At 39.5% G+C, this 25,287-nt stretch overlaps 4 protein-coding genes across 4 annotated transcripts; 1 reads left to right on the plus strand and 3 right to left on the minus strand.

Annotated features, from left to right (window-relative positions):
* Positions 1 to 4,222: 4,222 nt before the first annotated feature.
* LOC135077293 (uncharacterized) lies at positions 4,223 to 4,897 on the plus strand. Its single transcript, XM_063971828.1, has one exon. It carries the CDS (start codon positions 4,223 to 4,225, stop codon positions 4,895 to 4,897), a length of 675 nt encoding a protein of 224 aa, XP_063827898.1.
* A 3,946-nt stretch (positions 4,898 to 8,843) lies between these two features.
* LOC135077510 (cuticle protein 16.5-like) lies at positions 8,844 to 9,678 on the minus strand. The gene has a single exon (XM_063972065.1). The coding sequence runs from the start codon at positions 9,617 to 9,619 to the stop codon at positions 8,927 to 8,929; it is 693 nt and encodes a 230-aa protein (XP_063828135.1). The 5' UTR covers positions 9,620 to 9,678; the 3' UTR covers positions 8,844 to 8,926.
* Positions 9,679 to 12,956: 3,278 nt separating this feature from the next.
* On the minus strand, positions 12,957 to 13,968 carry LOC135077152 (cuticle protein 16.5-like). Its single transcript, XM_063971705.1, has one exon. It carries the CDS (start codon positions 13,910 to 13,912, stop codon positions 13,055 to 13,057), a length of 858 nt encoding a protein of 285 aa, XP_063827775.1. The 5' UTR covers positions 13,913 to 13,968; the 3' UTR covers positions 12,957 to 13,054.
* A 6,257-nt stretch (positions 13,969 to 20,225) lies between these two features.
* Positions 20,226 to 21,361, minus strand: LOC135077154 (uncharacterized). The gene has a single exon (XM_063971707.1). The coding sequence runs from the start codon at positions 21,301 to 21,303 to the stop codon at positions 20,326 to 20,328; it is 978 nt and encodes a 325-aa protein (XP_063827777.1). The 5' UTR covers positions 21,304 to 21,361; the 3' UTR covers positions 20,226 to 20,325.
* Between the last annotated feature and the right edge of the window lie 3,926 nt (positions 21,362 to 25,287).

A 25,287-nucleotide genomic window follows, 5' to 3' on the forward strand; every position in this document is an offset into this window, starting at 1 on the left:
TAACTTGATACATAAATTAACTACACTTAGTATAAGTCAAACCGATAAGGATCAACTAATAAAATGTTGCCTGCCATTTTGTAGTTAAATCATGCTTATTATTTCTCTGTATATAATTTCCAATAATCGATCTGGTATAATTATAATTAAAGCTGCTAATGACTGGGCTACTGGCCGATTGCGACCGGATAAGTGTAATTGCAAACTCCTAGTCCCCGATTTTATTTATTTATTTATTTATTGAAAAAGATACACCAACGACATATAACTTTACATATAACAATAATACAGTGTTGAGTAGGTACAATATTAAAATATATGCCTTTACAGGTGGATACATCATTTCCTATTATCGAACGTTGACTCGAGTTTAAAGTAGGACATTAATTAAAGACAAAATTAAGAAAAGAAACAATAAATATTAGGTACATAACATTAATTCCACACACTTCCTCTTGAAGCGGCGCTCCGATTCATCAAAGATATCGATGTCAGCAGTATTAATATTATTGTAAGTGCGTATACACCGGTACAGCGGAGCACAACTACCCAGGTTGGTTCTAGAATGGGGCATGTTGAATATGCTAGACATATGATGTCTAGGGATGTGGTATGGGACAATAAGACCAATCTGTTGTAGTAAACTTGGACAGATTAAATTACCGTGAATCAGCTTGTGTAAAGTCATAACATCTAAGAGTTTACGTCGGTTCTCAAGAGAAGACATTTTAAAATATTTTAGTCTGGTGTCATAGTCAGCTCCACGGGGACAATCTCGACATTTATATACAAGATAGCGAGTAAAGCTCTTTTGTATGCGCTCAATTCTTTGAGAGTGAGTACTGTAAATGGGATTCCATACATTTGAAGCGTATTCCAAGTTACTGCGGACAAGAGCGTTGAAGATTATTATGAGGGTGTTAATGTTTTTAAAGTTTTTGGTGGTCCGCTTGACATAGCCCAATATTTTCCAAGACCTTGTTATTATATTGTCTAAATGCTCAACAAAGGTCAGTTTGCTGTCTAATGAAACACCAAGGTCTCGAACAGTATTTGATTCTTTTAGGGTCTGTCTGACAATTGAATAATGAGATGGTAAGACATTCTTCTTTTTCGTAAATTTTATATGTGTGCACTTTTGCGGATTGAGAATCGACTCGACAGCATATTTGACTTAATTCAACAGCAAAATCGCACTTATTAAGTACTGATGTGTCGTTGTCTTGTACGGCTTAAAGCTTTTTTAAAGCTTTTACAATAACTCTCCTAAAAGTACTTATTCGCATTATCTATTAAGAAAAACATAGCTTTAATTAAAACATAAGTAACAAACATTAATCCTTGTTATTAAGTGATTAGGTGTGAAATGTAAATGACATCAAGTACTATCGCATACTTGATTAGCTATTGGTATAAGTTGAAACAAGGATTGTAGATAGAATGCAATATCGACACTCAATAAGTTACTTAATACTTTTTGATGACGCCAATTTGTTGTTTCTAGTTTTCCACTTAACCTGGATATGATGAAGGTTGAATGTCTTTCGAAGGACGAGGCTTGGGAAAAGGAAAGGTTTTTGTGGTAGGTACCTACTTAAAGGTCGCTCCCAAATAAGATAAATCCATTGTAGGATGCTAGTTACAATCATAATCTGCAATATAAAGTATACATAAAAATAACAATTAAGGAGTATTGTGTTGCTAAGCACAAAGGTCGAGAAAAAAGCTGGACTAATCCAGCTTTTTTTTCGGGAAAATAGAATGTTTCTTTTTTCTATAGGATGTATGTGTGAGGGATGGATTTATACGAGTATGTCGATTTGTTCTATCTCAAGACGATGTTTATCGAATCATTAGTTAGGAATAAAACCAGCAGGGTTTCATTCTGAGATGTATGAGCAGCACAAATGTGTATAGAAGATAATCCCAATACCCGGGAAAAAGTATTTTTGGACATAGAAAACCTTGAATACCAGTAATTCTTCAAGGAGAGAGTGAATAGGCACTTACAGGGCAGGTATGTACCATCCTAGACTGCATCCCACTTAACATCAGGTGCGATTGTGGTCAAATACCTGCCTTGTCATGCATAAAAAAAAATTCTTCTATAGATGGAAGATACGTAATGCTAAAGTATGGTTAAATTCATTCATCTAATATTAATATAGTACTGTCACTTCATATTAGATTCCAGCTATTTGGCAGAGGCTTAAGACTATTAATCAATGCTTTAGTTTCACAGCTTGTTATCTGCCCGCGCGCAGCGTGACGTATCGAAGGGCGCCCACTGTTCTTTGCATCTTGATTCGAAGGCATTCACAAATTGATCAGATGTCATACGGCTAGCCGTGCGTAAATAACAGTGCGAATTTAAAAGAAAGCTGCCAATGGCATACCAGTTTAAGATTACCATTTAAATTATATCGGTGTCATTAAACTTTCCATTGTCTTTCAAGCCCAATTTACGACACGACGCTGAAAATTCCTATAAAGCTCGGTCACATGTAGATTCAAGAATGCAATCAGTTAAACAATATTTGGACTAATCCACAGGCTCATATTCTGTTCTTGATTGTAAAGATAAATGAATGAAATTCGAGGAAAAGCTCTATCTTCTTACTAAGCTGAGGTTGTGACTGTAGCTGTTAAATCAACATACTAAACATACCCACACTCTCGATTAATTTGAACCTTTACTCAAAAAATAAACTCTTTATTTACCTAAACATGATTTTAAACATGATTAGGATATGTTTACCCTAACGATGAAAACCCGTTACCCGCTGGCTTTTAATCCGGTACGCGATAAAGCGACCCACGAGCAAGGCGGTCCTCTAGTTTTGATCGTAAGTTTACTTTTAAATACGGAACCCATTAATTGAAAATACGAATGGCCAGTTCAATAAAAGTAAACAGTAAGAACCAATGAAATTTATTGGCCCATTCACATTTATTTATGAGTTGTTAAGAGAATGTGTTAAAATGGTTTCAAGATATGGCCAAATTAATCTCTTTACACGTCTTGTCCCATTACTGAGCCTCTTTATAGAAGTAAATTATTCATTTATGTTTTTAAACCATAATTGCAGACATGGAATAATAAAATAGTCATGAAGGAGTTTTAAACATAATGTCGATTGGACGAAAAGTATGTGCTTAAAGGTAAAAATAAATGATAGGTATGCAATTGAATATTTTCTGAGGTAAGAATTTAATGAGACAAGTACCTATATACCTAATGTAATTAAATAGAAAACGAAAAAATTCCCCAGTTTTACAACAAACACTATAATAACTAACCAAATAATATTAAATTATGGTTCATTCACACTTATTTCAATTGAAGTCTTCTAAATATTGTAGGTAATTTGAAATTTCACAATGATTTACTATATTAGTTAAGTAACAATCGAATGTTTTTCTTTTGATAATTTTCATAAAGCCGTCCAGTAAAAAATAAAGGTAATAAACTAAGCTGTGTTGGCAACTGATATTTGTCCTTGTACAGCAATGATCCTTGTGGGTTCGTAAATTTTCCTAAGCTTTTCTTTTGTACACTCGCAAAATTTTCCCAATTTTAGGACAACAAATAAGTATTATTATGTTGTCGGTTAGCAACAAAATTAAACATTTTGTAAATGGTAATGAGATTTAAATACATTATTCAGGTGCGATCTGATGTACGTCATTGACACAATTGGGACGACCAGAATCTGGGTAACGTTTTGGGTAACAACCGTTTTGCCTGACAACAACGCTGTCTCATTATCATACAACACATGATAGAATAACTTTCGGTAACATTTTAAATAAGGAAAGTAAATATAGTTTAAAGTTTTGCATATAAGATATCTCGTAGGTTGAAGTAAGTAAAAGAAAAAAGTTTGATAAGTTGAGAGCGAGCGCTCGTGCCTCAGTTTAAAATCAACGTTGATACTAATATACACAAAGTCGGCTTTTGCTTACCAATGAGTGTGCATTGCCCTATAAAGGGGCGTTTGTTTTCTTTTTCTTAGTAATCCTGTGAAAAAGTCACGATGGTGATGAACTGACTAGTTCAAGCTTCTGGTCGGCCTCGGTGTTTGTAAATACCAGCTTCCTGGACGAGCGCATTGCACCGGTTCTTGAAACGAGATCGCCCTTAGCTTTAGTGATTACTTTCTATAAATACGATACTTTGCATTGTCAGGCATCAGTCGTTCATCGAACAACACAGACCACAATGTTCAAGCTGGTGGTGTTGAGTGCTATCTTCGCAGCGGCCGCGGCCGAGCCCGGGTTGATCGCGAAAGCGTTCGGTGTGCCTCTAGCTTACTCCTCGGTGTACACGCCAGGCGTCACCAGCATCTCGCAGCAGGCCAGCAGTGTCGTGCACCCCTCACCACCCCTAGTCTACTCGGCTCCGGTCGCCTACTCCCACTTCATCAAGAAACGGTCAGCGCCTCTCGCCTATGTCGCCCCGACGACCTACCTCGCTAACACGCACCTCGCCGCCGCACCCCTGGCGACCACCTACAGCGCTCCTGCCCTGCTCCACAGCGCGCCAATTGTACCAGCAGCACAACTGAGCTACGCCACGCACTTCATTAAGAAGAGGTCTGCTCCCTTCGTGCCAACTACCTACATCGCGCCGACCACATACGCTGCTGCCACGCCTCTTCTGACGTCGACCTACGCCGCCACACCCTTAGTGCACTCCGATCCTCTGATCTCTCAGCCCATCACCTACTCTCACTTCATCAAGAAGCGTTCGGCGCCTCTGCTCAACGCCTTCGTCGCCCCTTCCTCCTACTCGACCCAGTCCAGGGTTGACGTCCGCACCAGCCCTCTGATCTCCACCACCTACACTTCCCCGATTGCCTACTCAAGCCCCATTGCTTACACCCACGTGTACTGAAGCGTTTGATTTGGAGGTGTTTGACGTCTGAACACGCATTTTACAGTGAATTCAAAATTTGTCACATGCTCACATAGTGTCTATTGTACATACAACTAAGTTTGATCTTAAAAAACAATGTCAATAAACAGATTTTGAAGATATAATTGCATTATTTACTTACATTACTTTTAACCAAAGCATTACTCTCATGAATCCTACTTACCTACCTAAAGCTAATCAATTCTTATATTAATTTTATATATCCACATTTTAGTTTTACATTACCATGTTCATTTATCTGCAACATAAACATTTTTGAACTAGCTACTCTAATTTTCTGATTGACTTAAAAGTTGACTGGGAGAGAATACTACAAGGCATGTACTCTGTCCAATGTGCAGTTTTAAATAAATAAACATCTGTCGACTCTTAAATAATCAGGTACTACTTAAATCCTAAATACAATATGGAATATAAGTTAGATACCAGATCTAACACCGCTAAGTAACCTTGAATTAGACCCTTCATTTCCATTGACAGACATTTGGAAGAGCGATGTTGACGTGATTACGGCCTGTAGCGATGGATTCGAAGGAATAAATGTTTCACGTCGAATCAGGTTACAGGAGCCAACACATAACCCACTTACCCACTAGGATGAAATGAATCCAATTTTATTACGTCATCATTAAACTATTGATGTGGGGAACGAATCAAAAACAAAACAGTATTAAAAATATAAACTTTATTATTTGTAAAATGTTCTCTAATATAACTTACAAACTATGAGAATCTGATGGGCAGGCTGAATGTTTTATAAACATACTTATTTGTTTTTAATTTTTAACACACACACAATATCATGTCTTCAATAAATATATTCGTATTTAACTAGCAACTAATACAATTATGATTCGTTTTCGATGACGATAATTCTATCTTGAGGCTCGGTTGTCACACTTTCACTATACACTTCAACATTTTGAGAGTCATTATTGTCCGAAATTATGTTATCACTTACTTTTTCTATACTTACTTCCTCTGTGTTTATTTCTGGATCACCTTGGGGTAAATTGTCGACGTTTTCCTCCTCTTGTTTCTTGTAGGTGTCGTCCACTATGTCAATTGATATTGGGTGTTGTAAAGCTCTCGCTAGAGGCAGGTTGTGGTAAAAGCTGAACGCTATAGGTGTGAACACTGTATCCGATGCAAGTACCGGCGTAAATAAGGTTTCGCTTGCAACTCCTTTGGGCTGGCTTGAAAACACTGGGCTGTATATCAGCGGGGTTGATACAACTGCTGGGGAGTGCTTGATGTCAATTCTGGATTGATGTGAAACTGCACTGGGTGCCGCGTATATGAGCGGTGCGACATGACCGTGTACTTTCGAGATGACACTGACGACAAAAAGTGTTCTAAGCATTTTGCTGGATAATGCAGCGGGGTCGGCAGACGGTGTAGTTTTATAGCCGAGTAACGGTAGTGGATGCGGTCGCACTGCAGACGCGCGGTTCAAGTTCTCGGCCGGGTTGCGTAATCGCCGGGGCACTGGCCGGATTGAGATTGCATTATGAATACGTCACTCATCAATATTAATGATTGATGCGCACTGCCGGTTTGTTTTTGAGAGTATGCGATATAGTTATTTATCTTATTATGCAAGATACTTGAGGCATCATCTTTTCTTTAGTTATTGTTTGATACAAAAAAAGTTATATTAGAACTTCATTAGAGTGGTAGACAATAATTGTATTTCATTCATTATTTTACTTGGTCAATAAATCTTCATTTGCTGGTTAAGCACTGCCTGTTTTTAGCGGGTAAACAACAAATAAAAAATATCAAATATTGTAATAATGTTTTGTATTGAAAGTTGTCGGCTTGATTTTTAATTTATTACATTCGGAAAGATAACAAGTCCTTTTAAAAAATCAATATATTTTTTGTTACCAATTTAAATAACTACATAACTGGTTTGCCAGACATTTATTACCTCCTAATATAATTTTCCCAGACTACTTTTGATTGAAGTTAGTTTAATGAATCTATTTATTGCTTAGATATAAAATATTGGCATGGTTTCAAACAAGCTAATTGTCTAGTCGTTAAAAAGTATAATATAACAACGATCTTAGATGATAAGCAGAACCAGTTAGACTTTCAGGGCGGACTTGCCGAAATTACTGTGTTTGGACTTTGGTTATTTTCCTGACAGTGCATAAATGCGAAAATTTGGATGTCTGGATGTTTGTTCACGCAAAAACTACTGAACGGATTTTGATTAAACTGTACAGTATTATTATTTATAACCCAGAATAACATTATAGGCTAAAATTTATGACGATCTGTGACAAACTAAATTTCACGCGGGTGAAGCCGCGGGCAAAAGCTAGTTCTCAGTAACTCTTTAGCATTTCTTTGTAAATTCGTATAGGTACTACCTACTTGATTATCACTTATCAGTATTTTGACAATGATGTATTTTGGTAGATCTTATCGACTCATTTCGAAACAAAGAGAAAGTTGTTGAAATTATTATTACTCACCATTTTCCAATAAATAAATTAGTAAACATTTATGAATTCACATAAATAAATTCGATTGAACTTATTTAAGCCTATTTGAATAAATAACCTATTTTTATGGACGACAAAAACTAAATTTACTTTTTGTCAGCAAGCGTGTTCAATAGCGTAACGAATTCAATAATAGAACTAAATCCTGTCACTCTGATTCATACATAGTATAAGAAGGTGTCTCCCGAGGTGTCAGGCATCAGTCAACTGTGTCACCAGCAAAATGTTCAGATTCGTGCTGTTTCTGTGCTGCGCCGCCCTGTGCCAGAGTCACGCAATATTACCGCTGGTCGCGCCTGTTGCCCATTCGATCCACGTTCCGCTAGTGGCACCGTATGCACACGGTTACGGGCACGGCCTCTGGGGTCACGGCTTCTTGGCGAAACCACTAGGGCATCACATTCTGAAGCGGTCGCCACACATCGTTGAGCCCCTCGCTCACGGTCATTTGGGACATGTAGGTCATGTTGCGCCAGTGGCATATGTGGCCCCGGTGGCTCACGCAGCTCCGGTCGCAGTATCTCACCACTCTCGCCTGGATGTCCACACTGCACCAGTTCCTGTGATCAAGCAAGTCATCGCCCCAGTAGTTGCTGCTCCTCTGCTGCATAAACCAGCTCTTGGCGCCCATGGGCTTGGCCTTGGAGCCTACGCTGGGGGGCTTGGCCACTACGCCGGGGGACTTGGCCACTATGCAGGTGGATTCGGCCACTACGCCGGTGGATTTGGACACTACGGTGGTCTTGGCCACCATGCCGGTGGATTTGGACATGGATACCATGGACATTACTAGTCAAAACAGAACTTATTGTTTAAATAATTGGCGTGTGTCAGATTTGTTTGTGAACTATTTAGAACTTTCTGTACCTAATGAAAATTGTATGTAATAAATTGTTTTAATCGTATGATAATATTTTACTTACATGCTAAATTACAAAGTACGTTTAGGCTTTACTAAAAATTCACTCAGTAGTAATTATTATTATTTCCAATGAAACGTTGCAGCATAATAGGTACTTAAGTTTTTTTTCTGAATTGTAATTTATCCCTGTTGAATTGAATTAATCCCTGTTGCATGGTTCGATTTAAGAAGTGTGAACAAAACAGACGGAGTAGGAAGATTGGAATTCTTCCTGAAATGCGTTTGTAGCATTACTTCCTGCAATACCAATATCTTAGAAATATTTTTGCCTCCTCAAAAGGATAGAAGGTATTGTTTGTTTATTTTATTGTTTGCAATGAAAATACTGTATTATTTTGTAAATAACATAAAACAAACTCTATATATTCTAATATTCATTCTAATTAGATAACTAACTAGCAGACAACTGTTGAACAAATTAGGACTTAGTAGAAGGTACATTCGAAAAGAAAAGAAAGGCAGTAAATATTTATAAATCGTTTATTTTGGCAGTGAATTTAAGTATCTAAAACTGATCAGACATCGTTTGTTTCGTTATCGATTCGTTGATTACCAGGGGTGCACGCTCAGGGCTTTGGGGACCACGGCGGAGTAAGCCACGGGGGAGGCCACCACCGGGGCGGAGTAGGCAGACACCACGGGGGATGAGTAGGGGGACACCACGGGGGATGAGTAGGGGGACACCACTGGGGTTGAGTACGCGGACACAACAGGGGATGAGTACGCGGACACAACGGGGGCAGCGGAGTAGCCGGAGACAACAGGGGCGGAGTAGGACACAGGGGCGGCGACCACGCCGTGGGCTACGGGGACGGCGCTGTAGGACAGAGCACCGACGGAACGCTTGCGGAGGTGGTGGGAGGCCAGAGCCTTAGCCTGGTAGTGGGCGGCGCGGGCGGCGACCACCTCAGGGGTGTCGAGGGGCACACCGTTGACGGCGTCGAGGACGACAGCGGGTGAGTGAGGGGCCTGGGCGAGGGCCACGGCGGGGGCCACTACGGAGGAGCTGTAGACGGCAGGGGCGCTGTAGACGGCGGGAGCGCTGTAGACGGCGGGGGCGCTGTACACGGCGGGCACAACTGGGGATCCGTGGACCACGCTCGAGCTGTACTGGGATACGGAGCTCGTGGCGGGAACAGCCGCGCTGTAGGCCACAGGGGCGCTGTACGCCAAAGGCGCCACCAAACCGGGCTTGGCCGCCGCCAAAGCCACCACGGAGAACAACACCACCAGCTTGTACATTGTGGTCTGTGTTGAGTTGTCTGATCGATGAACGAAGATCGACTGATGCTTGGACAGCGCTTAGGGATCCTTTTATACTGACGCTTATCTAATAAGAATAATTGGCTGCCGAAAAAAATGCCACATAGTCACCTTCAAACTACCAGTATGTACGCCTTGATATTCAAAGTAGCATTATTACGGCGAGTTGCTCAAGCATTTTTTTACACGGAAGCTTCCGCAATTATTTGTTATCGGTATTTATATGAAATCCAAGGTGTGCGATTAATAGTCTATGAAACTCACGAAAGTCTTAAAAATAATGGCGTCTATTATTATGGCAGTTTGTAATTATGCGATAGCTTTTTTTAGACATGGAAATAATAAAATATTAGGCACTTAAGCAATTTTAATACTCGTAGGTAGGGTAGACCGGGTACAATAGTACCACGGGTCAATAGTACCATCGGCGATATTTCTTCATACAAGCGACGTTAGATTGTGTGCATAGCGTCAGAATATGCGCTTTTTGTGTTTCCATCCGCTCACCAGTCGGCGGCGCTTGCGCTGAAAAACGAAGGTGTACAGGAAGGATTTTTGTTTTTTGCCCAGCCGCAGTAAGTTTTTATGTCAAATATATGAGCCCATAAGTTGCCTAATATGCTATTTATTACCAAAGTATTGTTGTCAATAGTTTATCCAGGGTCTAAACTTTGTATCGACAGCGAATTATTGGCATTCACTGTGAAAATGACTGAATTTTAGGTGAAGTTCTCTTGACTACCTACTTGGAACAAATGTACCAGTCTCCATGGGGTCAATTGTAGCGGTACAATCAACCCCGTGGTACAATTAACCCCCGGAACCTTATTTTATACTTAATATTTTAAATTGGTTTTAAAGTACCTATACTTATAATAAAATAAGTTATCATAAAACATTCACGTGGTTATTTTACATTTTTACAATTATATTTTTATAATTATAGGCATACCTACCTACTGAAAAAATAGTTAATGTGTTTTATTAAATAAGTAGGTATATGTCGATAAAAAGGTGATATAAGTACCTAAATGCCTACTTAAAATATTTTAATATATGTTTCTAAAACCCTTCTGAATTTTAGTACATTTTAGCTTAATTCAGTTAGTAACTAAGTATTTGAACGTTTGGTTTTAGATGCCTCGACGTAGAGTCAAAAGTACTGATCACGGATCAACGGATCTATTCCTTTATGAACAGGCTTAGGATTTTTTTTTAAAAGGGCGAAGCATTAGTAGGTATAAATAAATCAGGGTCAATTGTACCAGGGGTCAATTGTACCCTCATACAAAAATAGATTTTTAAGTTTTGATTATTCTATCATTGTTATTATGCTTATTGTTGTTTCAGGAGCAATATCCGAGCCAAATAAATGACATATTATGTAGAAACAGTTAGCTTTTTCGTTTTTATGGAAGAAAAGTTATTGTTTTGTTTTTAAACTTTAGTGTTGATTTTTCATACTTGTTCCTAAATATTTTCGATCTCAATTAATAAAGAATGATGATTGTGGGAGATTAAGAGTACAGAATACCAATAAAGGTGATGATTAGATAAACATAACGACTTTTATAGCCTCATATATTATTGGTACAATTGACCCGTTGTAGGGGTCAATTGTAACATGAGACATCGTACAGTTCAAACTCGTTTTTCATTAAGTATTCGAAAGAATAGTTCAACTCTGCATGCTTAAATTTGTAGCTTAGGAGTCTAGTTTTTACAGCATACTAACAGAATAAGTTATATTTCATTAGATTTCTCAATATTGAACAATTTCCAAAAAATGGTACTATTGTCCCCGGTCTACCCTACTTTTAACGCCATGTACTTAGTGTAGAACTTACAAAATAATAACTTAATAAGTACAAACTTTACCCTCGTTATTTTCAACTTTTCCTAATCAGTATTCCAAAAGTTTCTTCAAATTAGGTCGTTTTATGGTCTGCATACTACTTAGTTTCACAACAAAAGCGTCCAGTGAGCTTGTTGTCATGCTACTTGCACTTCAGAGATGAAGATGAGATCTGTGATTCTCTACAGTCAATGATTTTGTATAGCAACATTATCTGACAAGTACCTACCTATACTCGCTTTACCCACTGAAAACTTTAGTAATAATTGCATAATAAAGTAATTACAATAAAATTAGGCTTGGGAGGGATAGATCTACTTTTGCCGTCAAAAAAAAGCTTAAAGAGATTGAGTACAAAAAAAAGCCGTTTAATTAAAAAACTTGTACTAACATCTTCAAGTAACAATTACTTGTACTCAATCGCATCTAGTAACTTACAAACTTCGCCATAACTTTTCTACGTTATGTAAGTACATACATTAAGCGTTCAATATAAAAAGTAAATAATGAAAGGACTTAATGTACCTACTCAAATAGTTACGCAAATCAGGTATTATGATAAAATTATAAATAATATCCTATTAAATATGGATTTACTTAAATAACCTCGGAGAGTAAATTAACATTTGCTACCAACAGGATTCAAATCCGCAACTGCTACTGTAGGTAGGTGCGGTATGTGAATCACCTAACTAGAATGTTTACGATGTAGTATCATTACGTATTATGGGATAATACGCTATACCATACCTTAAACTTTTTTTGATGATTTGACTATTTACAACTAATCTTCTAGTTAAACTTAGTTTCTGACAGGAAATACATTTTCTCCGTTCAGTAGTTATTGCGTGAAAGAGTAATAAACTTCCATCCAGACATCCAGACATCCTGACATACAGACATCCAAACTTTCGCATTTATAATATTAGTAGGATCAGCTTTTCCTGTTGACACTCATTGACATCTGTTTGGAAAGTGCATCGTAAGATAAATGACGTGTTTGGTCACATGAAAAATTATGCCCTCTCTCGTTCCTACTACAGCATTTTCTATGTAGGCAGCTTCAGCTAGTCGCTCAGCAAAAAATCTCATCCAGTTTAGGTCACGTTTGTGCAACGAAATTAATCGAAAGGTAAAAGTTGTAAAAGTTTGTGACTAAGGACTCCACTTACAGTGCAAAGAATTTCTAATTAGGTGGACTAGGTGGACCGACGATCTGGTAAAGGTCGCGGGAAGAGCCTGGATGCGGGCAGCGCAGGACCGTGCATTGTGGAAAACCTTGGAGGAGGCCTTTGTCCAGCAGTGGACGTCATTTGGCTGAAACGAACGAACGAATAGGAATGTGTTCATTGACTTTTTGTATGCGTCTGCGTCATGAATTACCTATAGAATAGAATAGATATTAGGTACTTGTTGAGAAATCATAATCTAAGGTATCTAAGTAATGAATGAAAAATAATCTTTTTTTAATAAATTTTATTTATTATTTACACGACTGTTTCTCAGTCATTTGTCAGTTCTGAACCGAGGAGCTGAGCTCCTCGCTTCCGTAGTGGCGCTCACCATGGGTGCACGCTGTAAGCCTTCAGGATGGGGGATGAGTAGGTTTGGACAAGGGGAGCCGAGTGCACGACGGGGGCAGCCGAGTAGGTGGTGATCGCGGGAGACGACACGTAGGTGGTCAAAGCTGGAGCAGCGATGAGAGGAGCTGACCGCTTGTGGATGAGGTGAGCACCAGCCAGAGCCTTAGCCTGAAAGTGAGCAGCACGGGCGGCGATGACCTCAGGTGTGTCGAGGGGCACAGAAGGAGCGGCGATCGCAACAGGTGCGGCGATGGCAGCAGGAGCAGGGTAGACGGCTGGAGCAGCGATGGCAGCAGCCGCGATGGGTGCAGACGCGTAAGTGCTCACTACAGCTGGGGAGGATTTGATATCAATGCGGGACTGGTGCGACACAGCGGCAGGAGCGGCGATGGCTGCGGGCGCGGCGTAGGCAACTGTGGCGGCGATGGCGGACTTGATGACAGTAGGTGCGGCCAAAGCCAATCCAGGAGCAGCAATGGCGGCGGTGGCGATCGGAGCAGACGCGTAGGTCGTGATCGCGGGAGATGCCACGTAGCTGGTCAAAGCTGGGGCCGCGATGAGAGGAGCCGACCGCTTGTGGATGAGGTGGGCACCAACCAGGGCGGGAGCGGCGATAGCGGCAGGAGCCGCGTAGAACGCCGGAGTCGCGATGGCAGCGGTGGCGATGGGCGCCGACGCGTAGGTGCTCACTACAGCTGGAGATGATTGGATGTCAATGCGTGACTGGTGCGATACAGCTGCAGGAGCAACGATGGCTGATGGAGCCAACAGAAGGCCAGTCGGCGAGGCTGCGGCCAACGCCACCACGGAAAGCAACACCACCAGCGAGTTCATCGTGGTCTGTGTTAGTTCAGATGCAAACAACGAGCGAATGAGACTGTGCTTTCTTCAAGTTAACGTATGTACTATTTATACCACTCGCGATCCAGTCTGAGAAAAGTCAAGTTCAACGGGTGTCCTTAGTCATCGCGCTGTAAATCTGTTAACATAAAGTGCATGTTGCAATATCACTCTGAAATTTCACTATAAAGTTATCCTTACACACACATCGGTCTGACGTAGGGTCTTGATAATGAAATAAAACTTAATTAACATCATGAATGCGAAAGTTTCTCGTTAAGTTCTACTGATCTTTATGTTTTTATGCCTAAAATGTTCAACCAATGAGTTTTGTTACGAAGATAAAATAGAAGATTTCATGCGTAGATTGAGATAGATAACTTTCAACTATAGGATACATATAAAATATTTCAAAATATTATTATGTACCTAGCTTCGAAATTGGTTACCAAGCAAGTGACTGTTGGGAATAACTATAGAATTAGGAAGTTTGTAACATATTTATTGTTAACTCGATTTGATGTTGTGTGCACTTGTCATTGGAGCTGCAACAAGTCCTAAAATTAAATACTTTGTTCTCTGACTGTTATTTTATGGTACTTATCTCTTGCATCAAATAAATAAATAAATAAAAATATTAAAGAAAAAATCGCTACCTAAAGGTTTGCCTATTTTTTGCCTTAAAACAAAAATGGAGATGATAATTTATTTAAAACTTCTATGCACACAAAACACAGTACACACGACGAATTAAATAAGGCTGGGTTGCACCATCTTACTTTAACTATAACAAATCTGTCAAACTCCATAAAAACACCGGTTATGGTAATAATTACTATTAAAATTAGATGGTACAACTCAGCCTAAAATACCTAACTTATCTCAGATAAAGGAAATAAAAATATACATCACGAACACATGGAGCACGATTATGACTTCTTGAGATTGACCGAAGCAGAGGCTTCGGTCTATCTATCTGTGTATATGTTACGGTTAATGTGATGAATTAATAACATTTAACAGTGATTATTTAATAATTGAAACAAATATCATAAAAGAGAACAACATCTTGTGTACGTGCTCTTGTACAGCCAAAAGTTTTGAACGTTTTGATATCATATATTAATATAATTTGGCATAATGAGTTTGGAATGTTTCTTGCATAATATTACTTTTCCATGATGCCCATAACATAATGTTTTGAATTAAAGTGAAAAATAGGTTAAGGTGCGGCGGGGGTTGCCCTTGGGCCACCCCTAAGCCGCCTATTTAGTTTTATACACACATAAATGACCTCATATTAATCACATTTACCAAATCATGAGGTAATTATTCATAATAACCGGCGATTATTCATAATTTTCACATTTATCACATTGACCGTAACATATATCTATCTATAAAATTACTTTTGTCAGAGGATGCATGATGTAAGCCTATTTCATTTTTACATGGCGTTATGTTTACTAATTACATATTTTCTTCGTATAGTAACTAAGCAAGGTAATGCTTTAACGAATTAATATTATTATGTAGCTAACGTCCAAAAGACTGAACGTCATCCCATCGAATTATTTCTTATTTTGTTATGAAAACAGAGATGTTTGTTCACCAAAAGGAAATCAAGAGTCTTTATTCAGAACAACAAACTAAATTTGTACAGGTAGGTAATTTACAAACTTAAAAACTATACTATATACAAAAATAAATACAATATTTACAAAAAAGGAAAATAAAAGTTAAATTAAAAAAGTATCCCTATCCCCAGATCTGTCGGTGAGGTTAGCGGTGCCCAAAAGGCTGGCAGCGTTTCCGCGTTGGATCGCTAGGCTTAAACGCTGGCCAAGGTAGAACCCGGCCTTCTGGTCACCGGTAACCTCGATGATGCGGGAGGAAAGCTCAGTGAAAAGCTTTTTGGCCTCAGGGCCCCAAGGTCCCAGCGTTTCCACGCCGAAAGGTACAAAACGGTAGCAGCTGTCTAAAGCGGAATATTTGCTTTTTTTCAAAGATTCCGCTGAAGCAGCCGCAGCGCCTGCAGCCCTCGACGTGGAAGGCACATGGGAGGGGGCAAGAGTGTCACAGCAAGTCGCATCCCAGACCAATGCCCGACCCTTAGACCAAGGAATTAATGTCATACCGTCGGGCCTTTTACCATCATCTCGACAGATACCTAAGGGTTCAAGTACTGCCGGGATACGAATTGATGTAAAGGCCCGACGTATGATGTCATTAAGACTTGCATGGCGAGGAATGCGACCTGCACTTTTGACGCAGGAGAGGCCATGATGACCAAAACTATCCACTGAGATCCCGCAAAGACAGAGGTGGGGATGGGTGTAACTAATTCCAAGACGCAAAGAAATTAGCACGGAAAGTGAAGTGTTGTCTAGGACAGTCCCGATGTTGGCTGAAGGAACAACCAAATAAATAAAATAAAACAATAATAATTTAATCGAGCGTTTAGTAGGTTGCAGCAGGGGTTTATTAAGCAATACAACTATTCAGTAAGTAATATAGGGTGTTTTTTTTAGAGGTATAGAACTTTAAAATGAAATAAAATATGTAAAAATATGTTTGATTCACATGGAATTGGTTTTGTTTAAAAGATGTTCTTATGCCATTTATGCTTCTAAATGATTTCGGGCCAAAGGGCGCCACGGTTGGCTCAAATGTAGCGTAATCGAGATGTCCAATTTTCAATTTCTTTTTCGAGCAACTGGGGCCATACATCGGCAATAACGCGACGAATGTTGGCATTGAATTCCGTAGGTTATCTGCGCAGTAGTGGACTTCACATATCCCCAGAGAAAATAATCCATATGTGTGAGATCACCCGATTGTGGAGGCAAATTCAAAGATCCATCGAGTGAAAATATGCGCTCATCGAATGTTTCCCGCAATAAATTGAATGTGTCGCGTGCTGGTTGGATTGTAACACCATCTTGTTGAAACCATAACTCTGACACATTAATATCATTCATCTGAGCAATGAAAAGTTACGAAAATTACGTCGACCGTAATATGGACGTTTGTATGGAAAACTGAACCATAATTTTTAAAATACATTTTTGCACAATTTGCAAACGTTGTTCTGAAGTAATTCTATTTAATTATGAAATGGCAAAACATACTATCCACAAATGTACCACCAACTATCAAATTAAATATCACTAGAAACAGTGTAACCAATTTAAAGTTCTATACCTCTAAAAAAACACCCGTTATATCTGTGGGGCGTGTAAAAACACTTTTGAAATCTTATTTTGCAGAAAATAAATTACCTCTATTAATTTCAGTATTCCTTTTTTAACTCGTTTCGTTGATTTGCATGATATGTGCTGTTGAAATCAGACTACACTAAAAAAATGTTTAGTTACTGCCTACACAAAAATAGTTACTTGCGAACTAACTTCCAGTTCGAAAGTTACTTTTTTCGTGTAAACAGTAACCAAACAATTTTTTTTCAGTATACATATTTTTGTGGTACCTAAAGTAGCGCTTTACTACTTCATAAGATGTGACAGACTTAAGCTTGATGTGCTGCCGTCTATTATTAGTTTCACTAAAAAGAGCTCTAGTACAAATAAAACGGAGAGCTAGTTGTCATTTCTTTTGCATTTTATAATATTATAGAGATGAAATGTAATCAGTCATTATGTATGTATATTCAAAATACCAACTCTACCTACATCGTATAGGTGAATTTAACATCAAAAAGCTATAAGTACTTACACAAAATATGGATAGTATTATGATTCCTGGAGGAATAGTAATCACACCTACATCACTGGTACAAGGTAGGTGTATGGCCTAATAAAATTGTAGAGGTTGCAAAGATACGACCAAACTCCTTGGCCGCTCGTCTGGCCGGCGAGAAACTTCCTCTTAATTTTTTATTCTTTTACGATTGTCACTTTTTTCTTTTCCCCTTGTCTTCCTAAGAGTAGGCTCACACCGTTGATTTTTCGTCGGCCGATAGTTTAGTCGGGCAGTTGATCAGTATGGGCATGTATAGGAGTGCGCACACTACGCCGATTCGATTTGGCCGATTCTTCATACAAATTAAAATCGGGCACAACTATCGGCCAACTAAAAATCAACGGTGTGCGCCTACTCTAACACGAATATTTATTTATTTTTTATTTATTTAAAACTTATATGCACATAGAACGGTGTACATAAGGCGGACTTAATGCCTTTCGGCATTTTCTGCCAGTCAACCTTAGGGCCAAACTGAGAATAAAGTAGGCGGTATAGAATTATTACGAATTTAGAAAAAAAAATTACATAAATAACATATGAATACATACATAGACACATACATAATAATAGGATGGATGACAAAGGGAGAAAAAAAAGAGAAGGAAAAAAAAAGGGAAAAAAAAGGAGGTTGAACAGAAATCATGAAGATGAAACACCAGCGAGAAAATGTTTGCGCACATGAAATTTAAAGGTGGACTTGCTGGGAGCCTGCCTGACGTTTTCAGGGAAACCGTTCCAAAGACGAATGGAATGTAGAAGAAAAGAGTTGGAAAGAAAACCAGTACGATGAGAAGGAGTGGAAAGAAGAAGCGTATTAGAGGAACGTAGTTGACGAGAGTGAGTCGAACTGAGGAGCGTATATTGGGATTTTAGGTAAGAAGGAGAATTTGGATTGTTTAAGATTGAAAAAAGTGTTAAAAGGATTCTGACTTTTCGTCGAAAAGGTATAGGTAACCATTGAAGCTTAGACCGGAATGAGGAAATGTGGTCATATTTGCGCAAGCAGAATATAAACCGGATACAGTTGTTGAGGAGCCGGTCTAGCTTATTGACATGAATTTGGTTTAGGTCAGGATAACATACATCAGCATAATCTATGACCGGAAGAATAAGGGTATGGACAAGGGAGATCTTGGTCTTAATTGGAAGGAAGTATTTCAGTCTGCAAAGGGAACGCAATGTGGCGATGACCCTCCGACTTATCTCAGATACGTGACTTGTCCAGCTGAGGCTAGAATCTAGATAAAGACCGAGATTTTTGACGGACGAGCAGTATGGGATATCAACCCCATCAAAATTGACAGAGGTGACATCATCCACATTTAAGCGGCGAAGTTGATGCTGGCTACCCACAATTATTGCCTGGCATTTGTTGGGATTTACAGCAACCCCGTAACGACTCGACCATTTTCTGATATGTTCCAGATCGTCATTTATGTACTGTACTGCTTGATCAATTTCATCATGGTGACAATGTCGGTACAATTGAAGGTCGTCGGCGTAAAGATGGTGAGATGAGCCAATATTGTCCGTTGTGTAAGTGTCCGTGACTCCGGAAAGCTCACTTATTTGCTTGCGTAGTAGCAATAAGATACCGTGGACGACTTCTTTGAAGGCCTTGAGTTCTTCGTGCAGCTGAACAAGCGATGATGGCTCCGCTGAAGTCTTGAGCTGCGACTCGAACTGGCTCATGCGCTGATGTAGCGATGCCTCGAGAGACGATTGGAGCTGTTGCACGTCAGATAGTGTAGCCATGACGACGATGTGATGACAGTGTGATGGAGAGCCGGTACAGGAGTGCAGTGTTGCGATGGTGTCACACCATAAAAGTTGTGACAAACGATAGTGGGTCTAAATTACCGTATTTTAGACACAGTGGCGTTATAAAAAGGTAATAATAGTGATTATTACTAATTTTAAGCGAATTTTAACTAGGAGCGTCGTGTGTACTTTTTTAACGCCTACCGCCGAAAAAAGGTATAGGAATATGTAATTTGTTTTTTTTTTCATTTAGCCTTTCAATCAATATAATCTCTCGTAGTGTCGGTGACGTATTTCGTTCAGTAGCAGATTTAATTCAGCCAATGAAAAAATCAACTTGTTTGAGGTATTATTTTAGTCATACCATGTGTTTACCAATTTACTGAAGAAAATTACTTTGTGGCATAAATCTTTTTCATAATATGAAAATTCTTAAGTGTAATGTCATACACATCGAACCCGCCGACGCGGCGACGCGGCGTGGCGACTTGAGTCATCGACTTTTGACAAGTTTTTGAAAGTGAACTAAGTAAAAAGGATTCTTTTGACTTAAAGCCGCCGGGTTTGGTATGAGTTCTAACAGTCGGTTAAAAGATTCATAGTTTCTACTTTTCATAAATTACATTTAGAATCTATTTGATGTTATTCCAAAACCAATAATATTTCACTCTTAACTTCTTTGTACAGTTAGGTACTATCAATATCCTTGTAACTCATAAGTTCGAGTTAAAGTTAATATTTTATTTGTAGGTATGTTCATAGGAATGATAAAGTAAAAAAGGTATTTTAAACATTTTTTATTTATTTAATATTTACAAGCCTGTTTCTCAGTCATTTGTCAGTTCTGAACCGAGGAGTTGTACTCCTCGCTTCCGTGGTGGCGCTCACCATGGGTGCACGCTGTAAGCCTTCAGAATGGGGGAAGAGTAGGTTTGGACGAGGGGAGCCGAGTGCACGACGGGGGCAGCCGAGTAGGTGGCGATCGCGGGAGACGACACGTAGGTGGTCAAAGCTGGAGCAGCGATGAAAGGAGCTGACCGCTTATGGATGAGGTGGGCACCAGCCAAAGCTTTAGCCTGGAAGTGAGCAGCACGGGCAGCGATGACCTCAGGTGTGTCGAGGGGGACAGCAGGAGCGGCGATCGCAGCAGGAGCGGCGTAGACAGCTGGAGTAGCGATGGCGGCAGTGGCGATGGGAGCAGACGCGTAAGTGCTCACTACAGCTGGGGAGGACTTGATGTCAATGCGGGACTGGTGCGACACAGCGGCTGGAGCGGCGATGGCTGCGGGCGCGGCGTAGGCTACTGGGGCGGCGATGGCAGCAGCGGCTATGGGAGCAGACGCGTAAGTGCTCACAACAGCTGGGGAGGATTTGATGTCAATGCGAGACTGGTGCGACACAGCGGCAGGAGCGGCGATGGCGGCGGGCGCGGCGTAGGCAACGGGGGCGGCGATGGCCGATTTGATGACAGTAGGTGCGGCCAAAGCCAAACCAGGAGCAGCGATGGCAGCGGTGGCGATCGGAGCAGACGCGTAGGTCGTGATCGCGGGAGATGCCACGTAGCTGGTCACAGCTGGGGCCGCGATAAGAGGAGCCGACCGCTTGTGGATGAGGTGGGCACCAACCAGGGCGGGAGCGGCGATAGCGGCAGGAGCCGCGTAGAACGCCGGAGTCGCGATGGCAGCGGTGGCGATGGGCGCCGACGCGTAGGTGCTCACTACAGCTGGAGATGATTGGATGTCAATGCGTGACTGGTGCGATACAGCTGCAGGAGCAACGATGGCTGATGGAGCCAACAGAAGGCCACTCGGCGAGGCTGCGGCCAACGCCACCACGGAAAGCAACACCACCAGCGAGTTCATCGTGGTCTGTGTTAGTTCAGATGCAAACGACGAGCGAATGAGACTGTGCTTTCTTTAAGTTAACGTATGTATTTATACCGCTCACAAAGTAGTCTGAGAAAAGTCAAGTTCAACGGGTGTCCTTTGACATCGCGCTGTAAATCTGTTAACGTAAGGTGCATGTTGCAATATCACTCTACAATTTCACTACAGATCCTTACACACACGGGGTCTACGCATGTCCTTTTTTTTATATGACATTTAAAATAGTACAAATGTTTGAAATACACGATTAGCTACTTTAACAGAAGTATTTGAAATTTTCCTAAAACCTACCTTTGAAAATAAATCTATTACAGGCTTTTTATTTCGTGCCTAAGTAATAATTACTGGGGCAGTTAAGCCTCCGAGTCGTTGACCCTTCTTAGGTACACTTGCCGAGAATAGATGTGTGCCCGGAGTTATAATATAATTATGATTAATGAGCCCAACTAGGCCCTAAGTCGGGAACGGTCCAAATTGAGTGTCTTTCTTCACATCCAATTTATATTGTTTAATCAGATTAACAAAGAGCAGGTAACTAGTCGTTTATTGAACCTGATTTTAATTGTTTCCTTTATTAAAACAAAACACCTGGGTTCATCATTTCTAATCATTGATAACAATTATTTCACGAACTTAATTTTGGCGAGAGGTGCTAGTATTTATCTGTATCTGTACCTACCTGTGTCATTCACCCATCTCTTAAAAATAAATATGTTTTTTTATCCACAATTTTTTTTTATCAAACTTGGTTCAGTACTTTAGGTGTGATATTTATATTGATGGTATTACTTTTAGATTATATTCAGTTACATTACAGGCAATATTAATTAATCTTTATAGTATTTTTTATCATAAAGTAAAATCGAAATCGATAAATTGTCCGATAAGTCACTTTGTAAAAAAATTGAGTTGCCTAGTAACTTGACGGAAACCGGCTCAAAAAGTACATAAAATAATGTCCGTGTATAAAAAGACATAAAATATGTAAGTAATTCAAGTCGCAGAGCCAGTCATTACATAAAAAAGGTGCCTTTATTTTTTGCTATAGTGCTCGATTAAACGAAATGTTAAGGTTTGAATGGCCTTGGATTCGCTTTCATACAAGTCCACGACGGACAGCTGGGTGTAAATTTACCTTAACATTGTAGAGATGATACAACCACTTTCGTTTGTTTTAATCTCAACTTATATCACACACTAGTTGTGATATAAGTTCAATTTCAAGAACAAAACAAGGCTTTTGATTACAGAAATTGGCTACAGAAATAAGAGCATCTATGTACGTACCTACTATGTAAAATTTATGACAGAGTTGAATCGATATCGTAACAATCTAATCTAAGCATGCATAATATAGGGTAAGTGCGTTAGTTTTCGTCCAATTATCGGAGTTGCCAACTTTGTGATGCGAAATGAATATCTTAAAATACCCTTACTCATATGTATCATATGTCATTTTAGTCCTTACGAGGGCTGCACTAAAAGTATCGGGAATGGAATATTTCCACTGTTCCTGTCATATTAAAATCTATTTAATTGCAAACTCCAGGGTTTTAAAAATCGTATACCATTTATTTATTTAACAAAAGATTCTCGGTCGTATCACAAGGTCTTGTCAAACTTGTTTAGTCGTTGAGAAAATGGAATTGACTCGAGAAAATTCAAGAGCGATGATTTATTATGACTTTTGAAGTGGATTAACATAAAAACAGTGTGTTGACCGGATGATTTCTGCATTTGGTAATGAAGCCCCATCCAAAACCACAATTTATCGCTGGTTTCCTGAATTTCAACGTGGACGTGTCAAGCTCAGTGATGATCCCCGTCAAGGTCGTCCAAAAACTGCAGTCACCTAAGAAAACGTTGATGCTGTGCGTAAGCTGATTGAAGAAGATCGACATGTGATGTACCGCGAAATTCAGGCAACTTTAGACATTGGCATGAGTCAAATACAAATAATCTTGCATGAACAATTAGGTGTAAAAAAGTTGTTTTCCCGATGGATACCGCATTCGCTCTGTGAAGAGCAAAAAGCGGCTCGCGTTACTTGGTGCGTCAGAACTCTCGGGAGATTACATGCAGGATCCTCAAATGCTGTATACAACATCGTATCAGGTGACGAATCCTGGATATACGCGAACGAACCCGAAACAAAAAACCAGTCACGAGTTTGGGTGTTCGAAAATGAGTTAAAGCCAACAAAAATTGTTCGTTCACGGAGTGTTGCAAAAAAAATGGTGGCCACGTTTGTCTCCAAAACCGGCCATGTTGCGACTATTCCTCTTGGGGGACAAAGAACGGTTAATGCAGAATGGTATGCTAGCATTTGTTTTCCACAAGTCGTTTCTGAACTCCGTAAAGAGAACTGCAACCGCCGCATCATCCTCCATCACGACAATGCGAGTTCTCACACCGCGCACTGAACAAAAGAGTTTTTAGAGCAAGAAAACATAGAATTATTAGTCCATCCGCCGTACAGCCCCGACCTAAGCCCTAATGATTTCTATACTTTCCCTAAAATAAAGAATAAATTGCGTGGTCAGAGATTTTCATCACCTGAAGCTGTGGACGCCTACAAAACGGACATTTTGGAGACCCAAACTTCCGAATGCAATGGTTGCTTCAATGATTGGTTTCGTGTATGGAAAAATGTGTAAAAATCGCGGAGAATACTTTAAAAAGCAATAAATACATTTTTAAATAGTAATGTTGTTTCACTTCCTTGATTCCCGAAATTTTCAGTGCCGCCCTCGTATATAGTCTACTTTATGTTAATATTATATGACAATAAGTAAATAACACAGGTTTTTTTATAAAAAATATTTTATGCAAAAGAGGCGATTTCACTAGTTTTCGTCCAAAAAAATCAGTTTTCGTCCTAGTGTACGCTAGTTTTCGACCACTGTGTAGAAAAAAGGGTGCAGTTGAATTATTAACTTAAAACCAATTCTACAATACAGTAGGTAACTATGGATTGTAGTACATCATTTGAAAGGTAATTTTGTTAGCTTTCAAATGATATCAAAAACATTTAAATAAGTTTCTTACCTAAATTTAGGAAAATATTGCAATAGGTCGAAGGATAAATGGACAAAAACTAATCTACAGGAATAGCTAATTTTGGTTTTCGTCCACCCCAGTGCTTGCTCATGACGTCATGGACGAAAACAAAACAACGTTTAAAGCTGTTTTATGTTTTCGTCCACATCTTTTTAACGGTTTTTATGGGTTTATCACTGTTAAAAAGTGGACGTAAACTAAAATGTTTAATGTAATAGCAATAAAGATCATATTGGAAGAAAAAACATTGTATTTTGTAGGTCCATTGAAGTAAAATGATTATTAAAAATATTAACTAGGTGTCAGGGTTTCCGTCCACGTGGACGAAAACCAAAATCTTGCAAAATTTTTATGCTAGTATTAGTCCACTTAATTAATCTAAGATTTCTATACAAAAACTTTAATAAACCCTTAAAATAGTGTTTACTATGCTAATAATTAGACATACGTGCCAAAAACATTACGTAAAGTAGCTAAAACAGTAATTAAACATATCATGAAAGTTCCCTACCAGCACGTTTTTTTTTCTAACTTGACGACGTTTTCCATTCACCTGTGTGCAGCAGCAACTTCCGTAGATTTTTTTGGAGTTATTACTTGTCAAATTACATTTTCATGCAGGCAGAACTGTTACTTAGATATTATAGATTGTAACAAGTCCAAACTTGCACGGAAAGTTAGGTTTGTATTCTAATTTTCCGTATTTGTTTGTGGTAAGTCGGTCAAATGGGCGAAAACAGGAGCTGGACGGAAAACCGGCGCAATTACCCTAAGACCTTGAATATAATACAGGGTATCCCAAAAAGTAGTGTCAAGCCGAAGCCCAGAGGTAGAGCATCACTAGGGATATCCAAATCACCCCCATGTACGTTCCGCGATTTTTGATAGTTTTCGAGTTAT

Source organism: Ostrinia nubilalis, chromosome 13 (genome assembly GCF_963855985.1).
Source record: "Ostrinia nubilalis chromosome 13, ilOstNubi1.1, whole genome shotgun sequence".
In the NCBI taxonomy this organism is placed as follows: domain Eukaryota; kingdom Metazoa; phylum Arthropoda; class Insecta; order Lepidoptera; family Crambidae; genus Ostrinia; species Ostrinia nubilalis.